This window comes from Trachemys scripta, chromosome 8 (assembly GCF_013100865.1).
Source record: "Trachemys scripta elegans isolate TJP31775 chromosome 8, CAS_Tse_1.0, whole genome shotgun sequence".
Lineage (NCBI taxonomy): Eukaryota > Metazoa > Chordata > Testudines > Emydidae > Trachemys > Trachemys scripta.
The window spans coordinates 92,279,525-92,300,997 of NC_048305.1; the positions used below are offsets into that span (position 1 = coordinate 92,279,525).

Here is a 21,473-nt window from a genome sequence, read left to right on the forward strand (position 1 = left end):
GACACCAAGACTGAGTGGGATGGGAGGAGGTATGGGTCTGAAATAAGGGGTAGCTGAGAGATATGGAGGCAGTCATGGTCGCTAGTCCCCAAATGTAGCATCCAATACTTTGATTAAAATACAATAATCCAGCGGAGCATTTAAGCCCATGTGTGAAGTCGGGCCCAGTGTGATTCCTCAATGGCTTAAAATTACACCCTGTCCTTTGCTGAAGTGGGGCCTGAATGTTTTTCTCTATTAACTTCCCTGTAACAAGGCCAGCGTGTGACCCATCAAAAACAAACCAGAGGCTTTATTTTTTTCAGCCAGGGGCACCTCAACATCTGCTGTGCCATCTTCCAGCTCTTCCTTTCTCCTCTGTTCTGGTAATCTAGGGGAGTAGGGAAAACTCCTGTTCCTGTGGCCTAGGGGAACATGGACCTAGACCAAGCTCCTGCTCTCTGGGAGCTCTCTGCTGTACACCAGATGCAGAGAGCTAAGTATGCAGGCAGCCCAGCTGGCTGCCCTGTCCAGGGAAAAGGCACCTCTGCTGCACAAGGGACCAATAAAACCACTTCCTGCTATGAGCGTAGGGACCGGAGCATTCCAGGTGCTGCAGCTCCTTGCACTGGAGGGCTCAGCAGCCACAGGTCCCAAGGGCGTTCGGTTGGGCTCGTGGGGGGTGATGCTGTGCGAATGGCATTTCCACCCCTTTTAGATTGCCTGCTTTTTATTCTCTCCACCCACCAAGGCAGAGGGGATAATGTGGCTCTCAAACAATTATGTATTTTCATTACAAAGAAATATAGTCATTGAAATGACACCCAAACACTCAGATTGAGAGAGAGAATGCATTCTGTTCTGCCGCACACTTTCCCATGAGAGTAAAGGTGAACATGTTCTAAAAAGCACGTCTAGTTTCTGCATGCAGCGTGATGAGTTGTTTTGATCCTTAACAAAATCAGAGGTGTGATTTTTTTTTTTAAATATGTTTCTTCCGATCTTTCAGTCTCACTTTTTTAAAATGTGACTTTTCTGACAAAAACCTGTGTGTTTCACTTTAATTGTCGTGGCTATGACATTCTGTGGGCCAAATTCACCATTGGCTTAAATGGGAGCAAGTGCCTGGAAGCCATTGGAATTGCCACTGCTTCCACTCGGAGTGACTTCGGCCCTATAGTTTACCCTAAGAGAATTAAAGTGCTTCTGTCAACACAATGTTTAAAAAATAAATAAAACACCTTTTAAATTTTGGATTATTTTTAAATCACAGTATAAGGGGATCTGACTTAGGCCCTGATCCTGCAGTTAGTTGTGCATGAACAGATGGCTCTGACTTGGAGCTGCTTAGACTTTAATGGGGCTGTGTAGACATGTAGCAGTCTGCTTGCTTGTTCACTACAAATTGCAGGATAAGGACTGTAGCTTGATTTCCCTTAAACCTAGGGCCAGCTAATCAGCTGATGTACGTCTACACAGCTTCACTGAATTCAGTGGAGCTCAGGATCTTGCAGTGAGTTCTGCCTGAGGGATGGCAGCACTCCTAAATCAATAGGGGTCCTCCCAGGAGGAAACTCATTGCAGGATCAGACTATTAATTATCTCCAATAACTTTGATTTGATACACCTCTACCTCGATACAAGGCTGTCCTCGGGAGCCGAAAAATCTTACTGCGTTTTAGGTGAAACCGTGTTATATCGTACTTGCTTTGATCCGCCAGAGTGCGCAGCCGCCCCCCCCCCCCCGGAGCACTGCTTTACCGCGTTATATCAGAATTCGTGTTATGTCGGGGTAGAGGTGTATTAGTTTTGAGTTTATCTTCAGTGTGGTGTTTTCTGTAACTTGAATTTCAGTGTTGATTAGCCCAAGTACCTCTATCCCCTCCACCCACCCACCTCCCAAAGCAAATGGCAGTTCAAAGTCAGGAGCAAATTTTTTGCAAACACTCAAGTTTACAACATATGTGAATGAGTCTTTATACTGAAGTGCCTTTTGTGTCTCCAAACGTAGGATGGAAAGCGGATGTTTGGTACATACTTCCGGGTCGGTTTTTACGGGACTAAATTTGGAGACTTGGATGAACAAGAATTTGTGTACAAGGAGCCCGCGATAACAAAGCTAGCCGAAATTTCCCATAGACTAGAGGTAAGATTGTTGTGGCAGACCTGAAATTCCCTCTGTAAATTACAATTGAGCTGCTCAAGCCTTAAAAGCTGGATTGTTATCATGAAACGTAGGTAGTGGCTGAAACAACAATCACTAGGCAAAGGCAGTGGGTGAGATTTTGTGCAGTGCCTCTTGGAGCGTGATTCTGGGCTGCTACAGGGACCAAAACAACCTCCTGCATAACATAAACTGCTCTAAGTTACCCCATCCCTCCCAGAGCTCTGCTCAGTGATTCAGCTGCTAAGAACGATTCTAGCATGCCACACCCCCATCACATCTCCCTCCAATCACTGACCCCACGCTCTACTGAGAGGGGCCCGCTTGGCCTCCCTGCATTTCCCCTCAGAAATAATAATTTGACTTATTCAATCCTGTAGCTAGAGGCCAAGACTTGATACATCACTTCCATGTTCGTGGTGTATTATACTGTCTATTCATCCTTGTCAGTGCAGCTGGCCCTTGCTAATACGGTTATTGCAGTCATTCCTCTCGATCCTTCTAAAATTTGTCCTTTTTCTGCATTAACATTTTCCCCTTTCTCTTAATATTTCATTCCAGGATCTCACCTGACTGCCCCGTGCAGCCCTTCTGTTTCATTGCTCCACCAAAACTAGGTGGTGTTTATCTTTTTCCCCTTAGTGAGACTGCATAAAGGAGATATTAGTTTGGCTTGTTAGGATTTCTTCCGTATCCTCAGGCAATGCTTTTGAAGATTGAATCAGAGCAGTTTGTAGACAGATGTAAACGGGTTTTCAGAAAGAGATGAGCCTCCCTTCCCTACCTCCCTCCCAAAAAATCAGGCCCCTTTTAGGTGTTTCAGGTTGAGTGCCCAAAAAAATGAGGCACCTAAAATCACTGGAAAATGTAGCCTGTAAAGTTTATTTCACTTATCGGTGTACCTTCCCTGATCAAATGGAGGCAAGTATAGGGCCAGACTCTGATCTCAGTTACCCTGATGATGTAACTCAATTGAAATTAATGGAGCTGCTCCAAATTCAAAATTGTGTAATTGAGGTTAGAATCTGGATATTCAGATTCCCCCACCCAACATCTAATTTATTCAAACCAGCCAATCCCAATTCTATTGCACCATCTGCTTTTCAAAAAGATCCTGTGTTGTGCCCAATGTTCAGCCTTGTGACAGATTCACAAGGAGGCCAGATGACTTGTCAGCATATGAGATTGGAAGGATTTAGAGCTGTAACCCCTAGAACCGAACTGATTAATTCTCCAAGTTCAGCAGATCAAACTCAGCCCGGGCACAGTTTGCATTGAAGGCAATTGGAGTTGCACCTGTGCTGAATTTGGCCTGATCTCTCCAACCCCTTGCTGTGATTACAGAAATAGGTGTCTTTCAATGCAGTGTTCTCCATTTCAGGGATTTTACGGCGAGCGATTTGGTGAAGATGTGGTTGAAGTGATTAAGGACTCTAACCCTGTAGACAAATGCAAACTAGATCCTAACAAGGTAAGAATGCAAAGTACAACTGTCAAGTTTAAGCCATTTCTAAGTACTTAAAGCACAAAGGGAAAAATCCTGGGCTGGATACTGCCTCTTCTGCAATAAAATTCCTTGGAGAGGGCTGACAGGTGGCAAACCCGTGAGGATCCCCATGTGGAGATTCCACCCACACCACTGTTCCCACAGAAGAATGCAGAATAGACTGCAGGACATGCCCCTTGGCCCTGTGGATCCTGGGGAGATCGGTGGGAAGTCAGGGCCTTCTGAAATCCCCACTGCAAAGAGAGCTCAGTGAAAAAGATAATACAGCTTCATGCTGCATTATCGGTTCCTCATCATCTCTGCTGTGTGCAAGGAGTGGTGTAATATTCATTGCCCCCATCTTCGAGCACCTGGCTTGCCCACTCCTTCCTCCAGGATCCTGGAGGTGCCATAGGGAAGTGGGGAATAGTGCTGCAGATGAGCACAGACAAGAAGGAGACTCACACATGGGGGGATGGGGCTGCTTTTCCCCCTCCCCAAAAGCTGCTGAGCATGCCCAGTTCTCACAGAAGCCAATGGGAGCTTTGTTTGAGTAAGGACAGAGTAAAAAGTGAGTTAAGTCTACAGGAGGTACCCCAAAGAGAGGAGAGTGAAAAATAGTCCTGTTTCTTAAAGGTGAAGCTGGTTATTGTGCAGCTAAATGGAAGGAAGCAGAATTTATCTCCTTGCACTCTGGCTTCCCTCTGCATTGTGTTTCGTTATCTGAAAACTTGTTTTCCCTATTCCAGGCCTACATTCAGATAACCTATGTGGAGCCCTACTTCGACACATACGAGATGAAGGACAGGATAACCTATTTTGACAAAAACTACAACCTGCGGCGTTTCATGTACTGCACGCCCTTCACCCTGGACGGACGTGCTCATGGGGAGCTGCATGAACAGTTCAAGCGGAAGACAATCTTGACAACCTCCCATGCTTTTCCTTACATTAAAACCAGAATAAATGTCAGTCACAAAGAAGAGGTGAGACCTGTGCATTGGGTCTATTATGAATCCCGAACAGTGGCGAGTGGCGGGGGAGGGGAGTGCCTTGTAGTGCCACAACAAAAAGTCTAATAAGCTGTGTTGAAATAAGCTTATCAGCCTCTCTTGCATTGCTGAGACTCGTGCATAGTGAGCTCTGTAAAGCAGACCAGGCTGCTACAGACAAAGATGGGCAATCCTTAGTTATTTGCTTTATTAAAACATTACAAAGAGGTTCTTACTGGAACAATTTGCAGGGGATAAAGAATGAAACTTTAGCCCATTGGATGTCAAATTCACTCATTCTCACTAGCGGTTTATCTGTGTTATGGGCATTTGCATGCTCCAGAAAGCACTGCTGCATGTATTGAATCAAATAAAGAAGGAGGGACTGACCTTCAAAGCCAGAGACTTTGTGGTGTCATCCCAAACGACAAAGCCAGTTCCTACAAGTTTAACAGCTGTGGTTACATCATTCCGCTGAAGAGGCCAGACTCAGCAGTGTCTGTTCCATGTGAGCATTTCAGTACTGGACCTTAGTCTATCTGAGACCATGTCTATACACAAACTTAAACCAGTGGAAACTCCTAGGTGGAACACTCCTTATTTTAGTTTATTTTGCTTTAGCTTAAACCTGTTCCTAATCAGTTTAAATTAAACCAAAATAAGTGTGTCCACATAGCCGTTTGAACTGGTTTAAAATCACCCCTGAAGTTGAATGTGTACAAGTCTGTGCATGTAGACAAGCTCTGAGTCTGCCATGTAGTAGCACGAGTTATGTCTCTGCCTTTTTGCTCGAGGAACATGTGCTCCACCTCAGCAGTTACACTGGGTCCCTCCCTCACTTACTTCAGAAGCCTGCCATTAATAGAAAGAATTGTCCCTAACATAATTTAAGCCAAGATTTTCCACTACAGGAACCTACAGCCAGGGTCCTAAATGCATATTTAGGTACCTGAATAAGGCTGTAATCCTGCAACTTTTTGCATGTGGGTTGATCGAACACAATGGGGTGCAACAGGCACAAGGGACCTAATTTTTAAAAGCTCTAAGCACCCAGCTGCAAAAGCACTTCTGAAAATCCGGGTCACTTATTTAGGACCCTAAATGAAGGCTCAGAGGTGGGATCTTCAAAAGCACCAAAGTGACTTCAGAACACCAGTCCTATTAACTTCTAATGGGATTTAGGCTCGCAAGTCACATAGGTGCTTTTTGAGAATCCCACCCTGGGAGCCTAGTTTTAGGTGCCTCTTTTCGAAAATCTTGGCCATAATAAAAAAAAAATACAGTCCACATATTTCTGGCTAATATTTGCCTCTGTAGATAATTTTGACACCCATCGAAGTTGCCATAGAGGACATGCAGAAAAAAACACAGGAATTGGCTTTTGCAACTCATCAAGATCCAGCAGACCCAAAGATGCTCCAAATGGTGCTGCAAGGTTCAGTAGGTACAACGGTAAATCAGGTGAGAATCACTTTATCGTGCTTTAAACATGCTCGGATATTGCAGATCACTCAGATGGATGTTCAAGCTTGATGGAGGCTTAAAGTTGTGTCAGTGAAAACTGCTTTTGTCTAGATTTTTTTCATTTAATTTTAAAAATGTGCAAAGTCACTTTAGAAACATACTTCACAGCTAATAGCACAATTAAAGTACCAATGAAAATATCAAGCAACCAGAAGCTTGGTCTCTGCAGGAAGTGGACAGAGCAGATCAACTGCAGGTTTTTATTGCTGGGGAATGCAAACAACATACAATTTATCTTCATCTATCAAGGAAAACCTGCGTGAAAGTGGCTATTGTGATGGTTTGGTACCTTCCTTTGTGTTTTGCACAGAGCTAAGCATATTGTTCGTTCTCTGTAAATAGTAATTATTGTTTTGTTTTTAAAATTGTTGTCACCTACAAATCAGATGCAGCATTGTGATCCAGGCAAATTGCCACTGTAGCCCTTTGTGTTGCAAAGGCTGGACACCTTTGGCATTAGGGATAGTCTAGCAGGGGAGAAGTGAAAATCCAGAGAGGTTATAAAGAGATTTTACTCTCTCTGTTGTTGAGGGAACACAGCAGTAAAGTACCTCAGCAACAGAAAGTCAACTCTGAGTGGAAAATAGTTTCAGTGCCCTGAATTAAAACCAAGCATACCATAGAATGGGGGCACTTCTAATATAATTGCTGCCAGAGAAATTTTTCTCCTGTCCAAATGCTCAAGGTCAGTGTTTCCCGAACTTGGGACACCGCTTGTGTAGGGAAAGCCCCTGGCGGCCAGTATGTCCCTGGGCCTGCGCCGCTTCCAGCAGCCCCCATTGGCCTGGAGCGGCGAACCGCGGCTAGTGGGAGCTGCGATCGGCTGGACCTGCAGACGCGGCAGGTAAACAAACCGACCCAGCCCACCAGGGGTTTTCCCTACACAAGCGGCATCCCAAGTTTGGGAAACACTGCTCTAGGTAATGGCAAATATAATTGAATGATGCCGCTGGAACTCCAGCTTTTTGTATGTTTCTGTGAGGTGGTAAATAATAGTTTACAGTACCTCACTCTGAATGATGGATTTGGTGAATGTCCTTTCCTCTGCAGTAAGATTACAGCCCAAACCACAGATGCAAGATTAATTTTTCTGTTGATTCTTGACTAGTTATTATCAGCAATTTTATGATTTGAGCGGCAATCGTTGAAAGTGTGGTTCTGATCAGTACAGTGACTAAGTGAAACTGGCCCATCTTAGTCAGCTGACCTGCTGCTTGTTGGTATTCGGAATCATATCTGCTTGCTTTTTTGATAAAAATAAGTATTGCTACTTCTCACTCTGGTTAGCCCTGCAGAGCTACCAAAGCTAAGAGTGAGTGAGCTGGATTGTATTTTGGTTTCTGCAATATCAATGGACTTGAAAGTAATACAATTGCACAGGTAAAAGATGAGGGAAGATTTTTGCCTGCAGAAAAAATTATAAGAAAGCCAGAAAAATTATAACTTGAATTTCAGACCCTACGTTCATTTTGCAGGGCTGGCAAACAACTACTGTACTGGTTCAGTTTTCAGTGTTAAATATCTGTTTACTTGACAACTGAGCACATTTGATTTAGAAGCCATTGAGAAAGAATAAATGTGGAATCTCATGTATTTTACAGTCACTTTCCAAAAGCAGACCCATGCTTTAAAGATTATCTTGAGAATAACAGACACTTTCACTTGTCATGATAGTTGGTGATTTACTCTGGACTTAGAAGACACAATTCACCAAGAAATACCCTCTAAGGGAATGTTGCATTTTATGAAAGTTTCTATATGTAAGAAATTTCTCCAATGGATACGACAGGAGTGCAGAGAAACTTACTGTTTTCTCTTCTACTCCTAAAGGGACCATTAGAAGTTGCACAGGTTTTCTTGTCTGAAATACCCAATGATCCAAAGCTCTTCAGACACCATAACAAACTACGGCTCTGTTTCAAAGACTTCACAAAAAGGTAGAGTATTGGCTTCAAACGCCTTCCAAGAACATTTATTTTCAGTGCATTAAACAGAAATTGATATACTAATATAAGGGGGTGTCCAGTGCCTGTTCAAAGAATACACTTGTAATGTAGCAAAAGATTCAGTAATCACCATTTGCTCTGTTCGAGGAACAAGTCTGTTCAAAAAATGTGTTTTCTGTTTGCTTGGTGCCATCTGTCTCTGAGAAGTACTGTCAAGTGGCCCAAGTCATTAGGTATGGGTGTGTGTGTGAAATGAAGTGGGGGTCTCGGCAGAGTTCCTTATGGACAGGTGTCCTCATCTCAAAAACCCCACTACCGTAATTGGCACTAATGAACATCTTTATTGATAGTGTCAACAGAAAAGGCAAACTTGATTTGGCAAAGACACTGAATTACCCTCTCCAAGTGGGTTTGAAACATGTTGGCAGAGTTCTCTGAGGACGTGTGCTGCTGCTCTATTTTTCCTTCCTTGTTGGCAAAGAGAATTGCAGTCTCAATCCGGCACTAAATCTCATGAGCATTTAAACAATTGGTGAAAATAACTGAAATTACAATATTGCCCTCCTCTTCTGCGCTAGTAGATCCAGAAGCAGCCTGGTTATTCATTATGAAATAAAGTGGCATTGATATTATCAATTCCTATCTAGACACGTTGTTTAATTTGCATCGTTCAAAATACTAGAGTTCACAGTGAACATTTAATAGTCTGCTGCTTGATCATCTTTTCCTAGGGCTGGCAGTGAAAACATCCATCTTTAAACCCCCTTGGACTGAAAATGGCTGTGGAGATAAGCTTTCCATTCCTCCTCACAGAGGAGAAATGTTATAGGAGAACAAATTAAACTTAAAAATGAATCACAACTCTATGAATAAAATGGAAATTAGAAATATGACTCACTATCCTCTCCCCAAGGAAACCAACCAGATAAGCTGAGTCCTTATTACCCAAAAGACAAGATAGAGGATATTAAGTGTCAAGCCAGGAGAATATTAAATGCTCTCATACTAATAAATTAACAAGCTGTCATAACTATAAAGGGAAGGGTAATAGCTGTCCTGTGTACAGTACTATAAATCCCTCCTGGCCAGAGACTCCAAAATCCTTTTCCCTGTAAAGGGTTAAGAAGCTCAGGTAACCTGGCTGGCATCTGACCTAAAGGACCAATAAGGGGACAAGATACTTTCAAATCTTGGGGGGGGAAGGCTTTTGTTTGTGTTCTTTGTTTTGGGACGGTGTTCGTTCTCAGGGACTGAGAGGGACCAGACATCAATCCAGGTTCTCCACATCTTTCTAAACAAGTCTCTCCTATTTCAAACTTGTAAGTAAATAGCCAGGCAAGGCGTGTTAGTTTTCCTTTGTTTTCTCAACTTGTAAATGTACCTTTTACTAGAGTGTTTATCTTTGTTTGCTGTACTTTGAACCTGAGACTAGAGGGGAGTCCTCTGAGCTCTTTAAGTTTGATTACCCTGTAAGGTTAATTTCCATACTGATTTTACAGAGATGATTTTTACCTTTTTCTTTAATTAAAAGCCTTCTTTTTAAGAACCTGATTGATTTTTCCTTGTTCAAGATCCAAGGGGTGGATCCTGACTCACCAGGAGTTGGTGGGAGGAAGGAGGGGGAATGGTTAATTTCTCCCTGTTGTAGATCCCAAGGGGGGTTGGAACTGATTCACCAGGAGTTGGTGGGAGGAAGGAGGGGAATGGTTAATTTCCCCTTGTTTTAAATCCAAGGGGTTGGATTTGTTTTCACCAGGGATTTGGTGAAGGTTTTTCAAGGTTTCCCAGGGAGGGAATCCATTGAAAATGGTGGCAGCCGAACCAGAGCTAAGCTGGTAATTAAGCTTAGAAGTTTTTCACGCAGGCCCCTACATTTGTACCCTAAAGTTCAAAGTGGGGATCTCAGTCCTGACACAAGCATCTAGCAAGCAGGTCCCCTTTGTCTGCCAGAGTTTTACAAAATTTTGTTTTCTAGGTGTGAAGATGCGTTACGCAAAAACAAAAGCCTGATAGGTCCAGACCAAAAGGAATATCAGCGGGAGCTTGAAAGGAACTATCACCGGCTCAAGGAAGCGCTCCAGCCCTTGATAAATAGAAAGATCCCGCAGTTATACAAGGCAGTTTTGCCTGTCGCTTGCCACAGGTGGATGTTAATTTTACTCTATTTCAACCTAGCTCGGGTAATATTTAAAAACAAAAACTCAGCTGGAATGATATGGCATAAAGAGGACATAGGAATGGGAACAGGAGACTCCCCTGGGAGTGTTTAAAACAACTTTCCTTACCATAGATCTTTGAAGAGGAAATGCAGGTGGGTCCATCCACTTCCCCATATGTCTTGCACTGCAGGATGCATTGGTTGGCCAGTTTGCCTTTGCAGATTTTTCTGGTATGGCCCCTTTCTCCCCATTCCATTAGGATGCTCCTTCCTCATAACAGGTTCAAGACCACTCCTCCTCCAAGTCCAGTCAGTTCTGTACCTAAAATTGTGGGGAGTGAAGCCCAATGATCCCTTGCGTGGTAGCTAAGGAACCCCTGGGGTGAGTATCCTAGCAGAGGCACAGTATGGATTGTAGAGCTTCACGTTAGAAAGCCAGTGAATGTTGTCCATGTTGGGAGACCTTTCCGAAGCAGACTAACCATTTCCATTCCTCTGCAATGGGTTTTAACATAAAATCATTAATTATTTTATCAGCCAGGTCAGGAGCCATTTACGCTATTAGTGTTATGAGAGTTGATTTTAACAAGTGCACATATTATGATGGAGCAAGTGGAATTTGCATGCTGTTCCTGCAATGGATTTAGGGTTAAAAGCACCCACCCAAAACTACTACAAGCCCTTACAAATGATAGCCCTCAATCTACAATCCTGAGAACAAGATAGTGATTAAGTGTCTCCTGTTACATATTCCTTGCTTATTGAAGAAGTAGCAGGCTTGGCAATTCCTGAAATTAGCCTTCTCTTTATCCCTAATTGCCATTCGTATGTCTTCTATGGCTCTTAGGACCGGGAGGATACTAGTGACATTATAATTCGTGCAATGATCCAGTAGCAAGTTAGGGTGAAATAGCACAAAACTGTGCTAAAGACTTATACTTTATATGTCCTAATGGCCAACCAGTCTGTTTTTTAAATATACATCACTGAAGCATAGGAGAAGAAGCCTAACCTATTAAATGCAAGTAGCAAGCGAGCTACAGTTCCTTTCATTGTATGAACATTATTACTGTTTTGTTTGTGTGTGGTCTTCAGAACAACTCTTGCTACATGCAACTGCTTCAAAAGAATATAGCCCTCATCCTAAAGTTTCCCGTTTGGGTAGCCGTTGTTCAGCAGTGGAGAGCAACAGGAAAAACAAACAGAGAAGAACTCTGTCCAACTAGAATTCAGCAAAAAATCCACAATGAATAACTGACAGATTTAGTGTATTTTTCTACTAATTGATGGCAATTTCCTCCAGTTTCATCAATACTCAAAATTTTTCTTGTTCTCAACTCTGTGGCTGGCTCATGAACTATTCTCTGAGTATTCCTTATTTGAGCTATTTTTAGTTTGTTGTTGATTGGTCAGGTAAGTCGCATAGTTTGGTTTCTGTTCTGTTCCCTGGCTGGATGATCTCACGAGGCCTTCTGCCACAACTACTCATGCATATGAATTTCAGATTTGGTTTTCTCACATGAAGTTTAGAAATGTTTTGTGAGTGAAATTTCCCATAGGATTTAAGAGGTGCCCAGGCCTTGTGCTGTCCCTCTGAATTTCATCATCTGTGAATATTCATGTCAATAAAACACAATCACACCAATGTTCTCAAAATGCAAACCCAAATTAGCAAACTAATTTTAAAAATTCAAGTCAGTTTTTGCAGTGAGCAAACATAGAAATCATGTACAGAAAAGCACTGTTCATCTTAATGGAGAGCATGGACTTTTTAATTCACAATGGGAAATATGAGCTTATCGTCTTGTTTTTTTCTTTTCCCCCCCTCAGAGACTCCTTCAGCAGAATGAGCCTTCGCAAAATGGACATCTAAACAAGTTTTCCAAAATGCACTTAATTTTAAGGTATTGAAAAGAGCAAGCCATGTTATCAACGTTGGGAATCAAAGAAGTTTTATTGAGAAATAAAACTTGGACTTCATCCTGGACACCATACATACACCCATTTTACTTACTTACATTGAAGTGTTAAGTGGCCAAAAATTATTCTGAATTGTCCAATGTAGACTTATTGATGTTTAAAAAAAATCATGGCAGTGGTATGCAAAGTACTGGTGATATGCTGTAAACTTACCTGTTTTTAAGGCATTTTTATGACTCAAAGGTACACTAAATGCATTTACCATTATTTATAGCATTACCTAATGTTAAATATATTTCCTTTTTAGTTCATATATTTAATTTATATTAGGAGCATTTGCAAATGCATTTTTGAACAGTTTTTAATGTAGTGCTGGTTATTTCAATGGTACTATTAAATATGTGAATGTTTACATTTTAATTCACTACGTGTTGGACTTCAGAGCTCATCACCCTTGAGGAGAAAGCTAGAAAGAAAGGTAAGTCTTAAGACAACAATTCTTAAATGAGTGACCATATCATCTCTAACTTGTTTTTGTATCTTTGAAGGGGACTGCTGCAAGGAAAAAAACTTTACATATGCTCCTAAGATAATGACTTTTGTTGTACATAGGAATGTGTTACCACTTACTCTAACCTGTTTCTTCTGTACTGGTAAAGTAGATGTATTGCTACAGTCTTGTTTACACTGTAATTTCTACTAAACCAGGAAACCCAGTTACAGCACAGTAGTCCCCTCATGTGTATAGTTTAGCCTTGCAGTGTGCTTGAGGTAAAGCTACTTTTTATTGTCATCTTTTTATTATAATTTTATATAAAAACACATCTTGGAAGAAAACGACATACACATTTAAATAAATTAAAATAAAATATACATATATAATTGCACTGGTGCTTAGTAGAAGTTACAGTTTACATTTTATTACATACAAGAAAACTACATTTTAAAGAAAGTTCTTTAAGTTGCTAAGTCAAGCTCTTGAAAGTTAGGAAACCCCAGATTTATGGTTGCCTTGCAACCTTAATTCTGACTCTTTACATTTCCAACCTATGCACTGAGAGAGGGGTCCTCTAAAAATAATGGTATATGATAGTGTAACTAAATCATACTGCATATGCACAAGGGGGCACATTAAGGTTGCTTGTGCAACTATAAATCCTGTCTCCTAATTTTTGAGTGCTGGATTTTGAAATCTAAATAACTTTCTTTTGACATAGTTTTATTGTATGTACTTTGCAATGCTTTTTTTTTTTTATATCTTTTTTTTTAAAAGAAGGAGACATGATTAAAAATTTTTTTTTCATTGTTTTTTTTTTTTTTTTTTTTAATATTTTTTTTTTTTTTTTTTTTTTTTTTTCTTAAGGTAAAAATTGAACAGCATTTCTCTTCTCTTTAGAAGATTACTTTGGTAGCCAAAATTGTCCTGAAGAACACAAGTTATACAGAAGTAATTATTTTTAACAGTTTATATCTCAGCTAGATCTGAATGGAATTTGGTGGCCAAAGAAAATGCATTTCTCTAGCCGAAGGGGTTTTCTCCACGCCAATTTCAGAGGCCTGCAGCAAAAAATGGAAGTTCAAGAACTTTTGTAGCAGAAAGGTTGCAAGAACCTTTTATAACAGAAAATGATAAGCAACTTAAATATAAAGGTCGCTGTAGCTCCCCCACATTGAAGGGATATTTAAAATCAAGAAGGAAAGGTTAATAGCCCCAATATAATTAACTCATTACATACAATGTTCTGTTATACGTTCACATCTGAAGGAACGATGTCCATTCTTAAATCTTAAACCTTAAACCTTAAACCCACTGTAATCCATGGAAAGACTCCCACTGACTACAACGGGTATAAGACCAGGAGCCCAAGTCAATGTAAATCTGGAGAGCTTATCCCATCATTTTGTAAAGTTAAATAGTAATTCTGACCTATTTGTTTTCAGTTGCAGAGAAACAATAGTCTGAGTAATTTAAGACTGCATTTGTTCAACTATTGTAAATTGACATTTCAGGAATGGTAGAAATGGCTTTAGGCAAGTAAGCATCTGATACATCTGTTCCCATTCTTAGTTCCAAACTTGTACCAGAAGATATTTTTCATTCAGTCAGTATTCAGTAGGATTGTGTAAAATGCTTGATTGTTTATAAATGAAGATGTTTCTCTACAGCTGTTGCATGTAATTATGGAAGAGAGCTGGATCTAGCATTGGTTATACTGTCATCTTTGTTCCATGTAAAATTGTTTCAATATCCTGTTGTGGCTGCAATTGATTGAAGGACTTATATTAAGGAAACAATCTTTCAGGGCTCTGATCCCTTTATGGGCCAAAATTTTGAAAAAGGTATTTTCATTTGCAGGCTGAAATTGAGCAAGCCCTACACTAGGTGTGGTAGGATTGTGTGGTAGGATGTTTTATATTTAGGGCTTTTTGATTGTGCCAGTTTTGCAGGGTAGGACTATACTCAGATTGGACAATTCTTGTTTTAGACCAAATAATTTAGTCACTTTCTGTTGATACCTACTGTGGAGAAAGAAGGCATCAAGAGGCATGCAGAGCCAGATTTCTCTCTCTTTTGGAAAAAGAATCATTATAGACTTATTCAAATAATAAAGAGCTTATATTAGCATAAGTATATTTACCAAGCCACCTTTAAATGTGCTCCTCAGTAACACTACAGACCTACATCACTCCAAGGCTGAAGCATATTTATTAATATATTTTTATCCTATTTGCCCTGCACAACTGAGCTATGTTTAAATCGTACTAGGGACCTGGTTTTGCAGCAGCCCTCCCCACCTTGAAGGATAGTTTAGTTTTGCGGAAGTTTCAGTAAAGCTTTATCACCCTTTCTTTTGTGACTCATAGGCCAGCTTATAGTTTTAATTCCTTACACAAGGATAATTTTAAATATGTGCTGGAAATGAGGGCATACTATATTTCTCTATGGAGAATGTTCCGGACATGATTTTTTTTCTATAAAGTTTCCATGTCACCCACTGTCATGACAACAGATATAAATTACTGATCCTATGATGTATGTATCACACTTTTAAGAGCAGACGGGAAAATATGCCTATGACATCTTCCACTATAGTCATAATGAAGTGTTCGAAAGGAAGATGGTTTTCAGCCTAGATTTAATCAGGAAAGGACTTCATTGTACTTCAAAGAATGCAGGATATTTCATATGTTTGAACTGTAAGGGTTGAGTTCTAGTCCTTGTCTTTCCTAATTGATTGATGGACTCCCTCCTCCGCTCAACCGTTGTCAGTGATCGTACCTTTTGAAGTTTTAATCTGTAGGATTATGTGTGATGTAAAATATATACTGTGCTTTTTCCTCAGCTTTGTAAAATGCCAGGCCATAGGGGGTTACAGGATAGAAAATAGTATAGATTCTTTGTTTTAATCCTCCCACTCCAATTGCCTGTAACTCCTTTAATCTGTGAACAAATACCTCCTTTTCTGCCCAGAGCTACTGGATTGAGTTCTGGCTGGTACCTGCAATGATGTTTCTACATAGAGAACAAACATTCACTTAAAGGTTAGTTTGCCATAACAGGCTGCGTGTGTTTCATTAAGCTCAATGCTGCCCTCAGATACATAGGTACAATTCTCATGAACTCATTGTTGATATCTAGCTAACACCAGTAAGAACAGAATAGCATTTATTCTTCTTCGAGTGATTGCTCATGTGCATTCCAATAGGTGTGTGTGCGCGCCGCGTGCACAATCGTCAGACGGTTCTTCCCCTAGCGGTACCCGTCGAGCATCTTCATGGCGGTGTATATAGGTCCCTGCTGACTGCCACCTGCTCAGTTCCTTCTTACCACCAGTGACCATCATTGGAGCAGCTCAGTCTCTTGCATTCGCAAGAGCCTACGTAGTGGTTCCCTTTTCTTAGTTGTAAATAGTTATGTTAGTTATATAGTGGTTTGTAGTTAGTTGGGCTTACTTTGGGGGGGTTTCCCCAGGCACTGTGGCATGCCTCGGTCGCAGGGGTTTAAGGCGTGCGAGAGGTGTGTGAAACCTATGCCCAGATGCGATCCGCACGCTGCTTGTCTCAAGTGCTTAGGAGAGAGCCATCAGACAGATAAGTGCCCAATTTGCAGGAGCTTTAGACCCAGGACTAAGAGAGAGCAGGACTACTGTTTAAAGCTCCTCCTAATGGAGTCGGCCCTCCGCCCCAGCCGGCACCAGAACAGCACCGGCATCATCGGTGCGCAGCGCCCCGGCACCGAGAAAGGACTCCTCCAAGGAGCACCGGCGCCGCTCCCTGGCTCGTAAGGCCAGTGCTACCAGGCAGCACCGCTTACAGTCCCCGGTGCCACATAAGAAAAAGAAGGCAGACAGGGGTCGTTTACCCATCAAGAAGCTGTGAGGTGATTCCAGCAGGATGCGTCCTCCGGCGGGACACCCATGGTTTGGACCTCAAGACCCGGCACCGTTGACTCCAGCCCCAACAGGAGGCCTGTCAAGTCCAGTGTTTGTGGACTCCCCGACTCAGGAGGATTTGGAGGAAGAGCTCGACCTCCCCACCATGCCTATGAGGCTGGGTGGGACCTCATTGCCATGATGGTGCAGTCCCTGGCCCCGCAGGTGTGAGCTCCGGCACCGCAAGCTCAGGCCCCGTCAGCGTGGAGCTGGTTGGCAAAGTTGCAGGAGTTGCTCCCGGCTGACTTGCGCACGGGGTTTAGCGTGCTCTTTGAGGAGGGCAGGGTGGTCTCGAGAACCTTCCTCCAGGCCGTGTTAGACACAGCAGATTCGGCGGTTCAGACTATGGCCACCGCCCTTACAATGAGCCACAGTGCATGGCTGCAGGTGTTGGGGATACCACCTGAGGTCCAGAATACGATCCAGGACCTCCCCTTTGGCTGTGCAGGCCTGTTCTTCCAAAATACGGACTCTTGCCTGCACAGCCTTAAAGACTCATGGGTGACTTTGAAGTCTTTGGAGATCCACACCCCTGCACCCCAAAGAAAGCCTTTTAAGCCTCAGCCCCCATCCCGTTTCTACTCTGGGCCTCCCAGGCAAGATTCATTCAGGGGCAGAAATAATAGGAGGCGCCCGTCACAGTCCTCCTCAGGCCAAGGCCAGGGTTTGGCCACACAGCCCCCAGGCCACCCAAAGCCAAACTTTTGAAGATGTGCCCAAGGACAGAGCATCAGTATCAAACTCGGATCCTTACCCCCCCTTGTGAATCGACTCTCCCGCTTCTACCGTGCTTGGTCCCAGATCACTGGGTCCTGACTCCTGAGCACGGTAGGGATGAGATATTCTATCCAATTCTCTTCCCTCCCCCCTTTTTTTTCCCACTTCAGGAACCCTTCTCACGAACAACTCCTTCTGCAGGAGGGGCAATCGCTCCTCGCTCTAGGGGCAATAAAGGAGGTTCCTCAGGAGTTCAGAGGCAAGGGGTTCTACTCCCGCTATTTCCACATCCCCAAGGCCAATGATGGGCTCCGGCCTATCCTAGATCTGCGAGACCTCAACACATTCATAAGGAAAGTGAAATTTTGCATGACTTCTCTAGCCGCCATCATTCCTTCCCTGGATCCGGGGGACTGGTTCGCCAACCTCGACTTGAAAGATGCGCACTTCCATATATCCATTATCCCGGCCCACAGATGTTTTCTTCGCTTCTGGGTCAGCAGTGAGCACTACCAGTTCAGGTAGTTTGGGCTCTCAGCAGCCCCCCAGGTATTCACCACTGTATGGAAGTCGTGGCAGCCTTCTTCCGCAAATGTCAGGTGCAAATATTCCCATACATTGGCTCATCAAGGCCGAGTCACAAGAACAGGCTGCAGAGGATGTGTCTCTGGCAAGGGCCACATTCCACAGGCTGGGCCTCATATTGAATGTGCCCAACTCCACACTAGCCCGCACACAGAGAATAGAATTAATAGGAGCGCTCTTGGACTCAACCCAGTCCAGGGCGTTCCTGCCCGAGCTGTGCTTCCAAGCACTCACGGACATTATTGAAAACCTTCGCCGATTCCCCACAACCACTGCCAGAAATTTCATGAAACTATTGGGGCATATAGCAGCCTGCACATACATGGTCCAGCACACCAGGTTACGCCTTTAGCCCCTCCAGGCGTGGTTGGCTTGGGTGCACAGGCCGGGTAGGGACCCACTGGACACGATAGTTACCTTCCTCCCTTACATCCTCAAGTCTCTCCAATGGTAGCTGCAGGTGGGGAGTGCACCTGGGCAATATCAGAACCCAAGGCCAGTGGTCCCACGCAGAACTGTTGCTGCATATCAACGTAAGGGAGCTGAGGGCAGTTCTTCTGGTATGTCAAGCGTTCCAGGTCCACCTGCAGGGTGTCTGTGTATCGGTGCTGATGGACAACACTGCAGCAATGTTCTGTATAAACAACCAGGGTGGTGCTTGCTCCTCTCCCCTGTGCCAGGAAGCCCTCAAGCTGTGGGACTTTTGCATCGCCCACTCGATACACCTGTTTGCGACGCAGAACAACAAGAAGTGCCAGCGGTTCTGCTCTTTCCTGAACCACAGCCCAAGCTCCATCGCGGACACCTTTCAACTTTCATGGACAAGTCACCTGCTGTATGTGTTCCCGCCCTTCCCTCTCATACACAAAGTCCTCAAGACTCACCGGGCCAGGGCTTCCTTGATCCTCATAGCACCAGCATGGCCCCGCCAGCACTGGTTCACCATGCTGTTGAACCTCTCAGTGGACAGACCAGGAGCCCTTCCTGTGTGCCCGACCCTCATCACGGCTGTCTACAACACCCCAACCTGGAGTCCCTCCACCTTATGGTGTGGAAACTCCCTGGCTGAACCCTCTTGAGCTTCAGTGTTCAGACCCAGTTAGGGAGGTCCTGCTGGGAAGTAGGCAACTCTACACTCATGCCACATACCTGGCAAAGTAGAAGCGCTTTTCCATCTGGTCTCTGCAGGGGGGCACCGAACCGCAGCTAGTGCCAATTCCCCTTGTTTTGGACTACCTGTTATACCTCAAGCAGCAGCGGTTGGCAATATCATCTCTTAGGGTACACCTGGCTGCCATTTTGGCCTTCCACCCAGGGGCCGCAGGTGGTCTTCGGCAATTCCGGGGTGGGCCGGTTTCTTAAGGGCTTGGACAGACTTTATCCCCAGTTATGACGGCCCATGCCCTAGTGCAGAGGTCTCAAACACGCGGCCTACGTCCAGGCCACTGGTGGGCAAAGTACAGGATTGCCCCCCTCGAGCCCCGCGCCGCTCCCTGAAGCGGCTGGCCTCACGTCCGTGCAGCCGGGGGGGAAGGGAGGGTGTTGCCCTGGCTTCCAGGTACCCTCCCCCCTCCCGCAGCTCCCATTGGCCGGGAACGGGGAACCGTGGCCAATGGGAGCTTCGGGGGAGGTACCTGCAGGCACGGCTCCCCCAGGGGCCACAGGGACATGGTTCCAGCTACTTCCCAGAGTGGAGCGGGCCAGTAGCCTGCCCTGGCCCCGGTGTGCGCCGCTGCCACTCCGGAGCCCGGAGCCCTCCTGCACGCCGCCCCCCCACCTCCCTGCCCCTCAACCCCCTACCCTGAGCTCCCTGCTGCATCCCACACCCCTTCTTCACCCTGAGCCCCCTGCCTGCACCCCAATTCCCTGCCCTGAGCCCCCTGCTGCATCCCACACCCCTTCTTCACCCTGAGCCCCCTGCCTGCATCCCAACTCCCTGCCCTGAGCCCCCACCAAACACCCCATGCACTCTCTAGGGGCAGGGAGGGGTAGAGTTGGGGTGGGGACTTCAGGGAAGGGGTTGGAATGGGGGCAGGGAAGGGGTGGGAAGAGGCAGGGCCTCATGGAAGGGGCGAAGTGGGGGCAGTGAGGGGGCGGGTGTCAGTGATGTGGCCCTCAGGCCAATTTTAACTAGCCCTCACGTGGTCCTTGTGGTCATTTGAGACCCCTGCCCTAGTGGGACCTCAACCTGGTCCTGTCCATGCTCATGGGGCCCCCTTTTGAGCCCATGGAAACCTGCCCTGTGTCCTACCTTTCCTGGAAGGTGGTCTTTCTGGTGGCCATAGCCTCGGACAGAATGGTACCCAAGCTCAGAGCGCTGACTTCCGAGCCCCCCATACGGTCTTTTTATAAAGACAAGGTGCAGATATGCCCTCACCCTGCGTTTCTACCAACGGTAGTCTCCCAGTTTCGTGTGAAGCAGGACATATTTTTACCTGTGTTCTTCCCTAAGCCTCATGCCAGTAACAGAGAGCACATGTACCATTTCCTGGATGTTAGCTGTGCCCTAACATTCTACATTGAGCGCACAAAGCCATTTTGTAAGTCACCACAGCTCTTTATTGCAATCGCAGAAAGGATGAAGGAGCTCCCGATCTCGTCCCAGTGCATTTCATCATGGATCACGTACTGTATCAGGACGTGCTATGACCTGGGTAAAATTCCAGCCCCTCCGCTTACGGCACACTCCACAAGAGTGCAACCGTAGCATTCTTGGCGCAGGTCCCTATCCAGGACATATGCAAGGCAGTAACATGGTTTTCCATCCACACCTTCACGTCACACCACGCCAGAGGTGGCAAACTATAGCCCGCGGGCCCATCTTGCCCAGCTCTTGAGCTCCCAGCCAAGGAGGCTAGACCCTAGGCCCTCCCCTTCAGCCGCACCACCAGGTGGGCAGTGCTCTGGGTGGCAGGGCTGTGCACTCCTGCAGGGCAGCGCAGCAGCGTGTCTGGCTCTGGCCGGGTGGGGTGGCAGCCAAACATGCTGCTCTGAGCAGCATGGTAAGGGGGCTGAGGTCGGGGGCTTAGATAAGGGGTAGGAGGTCCCAGGGGATGGAGATTGGGGGCAGTTGGATGGGGCAGAGATTCTGGGGGGGGGCAGTCAGGAGACACAGGGGGAGGGGGAAGTTTGGATAAGTGTGGGAGTCCTGTCAGGAGGCAGGGGTGTGGATAGGGGTCAGGGCAGTCAGGGGCCGGGGAGGTTGGATAGGGGGTGGGGTCCCCAGGGGGGCGGTTAGGGGACAAGGAGCAGGGGTTGGATGGGTCAGGAGTTCAGAGGAGGACAGTCGGGGTGGGAAGTGGGAGGGAGCGGATAGGGGCAGGGTCCAGGCTGTTTGGGGAGGGGCAGCCTTCCCTACCTGGCCCTCCCTAGTTTTGCAACCCCAGTGTGGCCCTTGGGCCAAAAACTTTGCCCACCCCTGCATTATGCCATTACTCATCAGGCAAGGGACGATGCAATCTTTGGCAGGGTAGTCCTGCGCTCAGCAACCAAGTGAATTCTGACCCCTTCCACAGGGAAACTGCTTGGAAGTCACCTATTAGAATGCACATGAGCAATCACTCGGAGAA

At 45.1% G+C, this 21,473-nt stretch overlaps 1 protein-coding gene across 9 annotated transcripts in view; it reads left to right on the forward strand.

The window, feature by feature from the left end:
- DOCK7 (dedicator of cytokinesis 7) overlaps window positions 1–12,962 on the forward strand; it is a 155,845-nt gene extending 142,883 nt beyond the window's left edge. For 5 of the 9 annotated variants that reach the window (XM_034780462.1, XM_034780464.1, XM_034780466.1 and 2 more), the window contains 7 exons: window positions 2,000–2,125; window positions 3,525–3,614; window positions 4,379–4,615; window positions 5,939–6,082; window positions 7,976–8,082; window positions 10,067–10,234; window positions 12,080–12,962. In XM_034780462.1, the coding sequence (XP_034636353.1) occupies window positions 2,000–2,125; window positions 3,525–3,614; window positions 4,379–4,615; window positions 5,939–6,082; window positions 7,976–8,082; window positions 10,067–10,234; window positions 12,080–12,122 (915 nt within the window). In that variant the 3' untranslated portion in view covers window positions 12,123–12,962. Of the gene's footprint in view, window positions 1–1,990; window positions 2,126–3,524; window positions 3,615–4,378; window positions 4,616–5,938; window positions 6,083–7,975; window positions 8,083–10,066; window positions 10,235–12,079 lie in introns of those variants that run through there. The other 4 variants (XM_034780463.1, XM_034780465.1, XM_034780469.1 and 1 more) reach the window with 2 other exon arrangements.
- The last annotated feature ends 8,511 nt before the right edge of the window (window positions 12,963–21,473 follow it).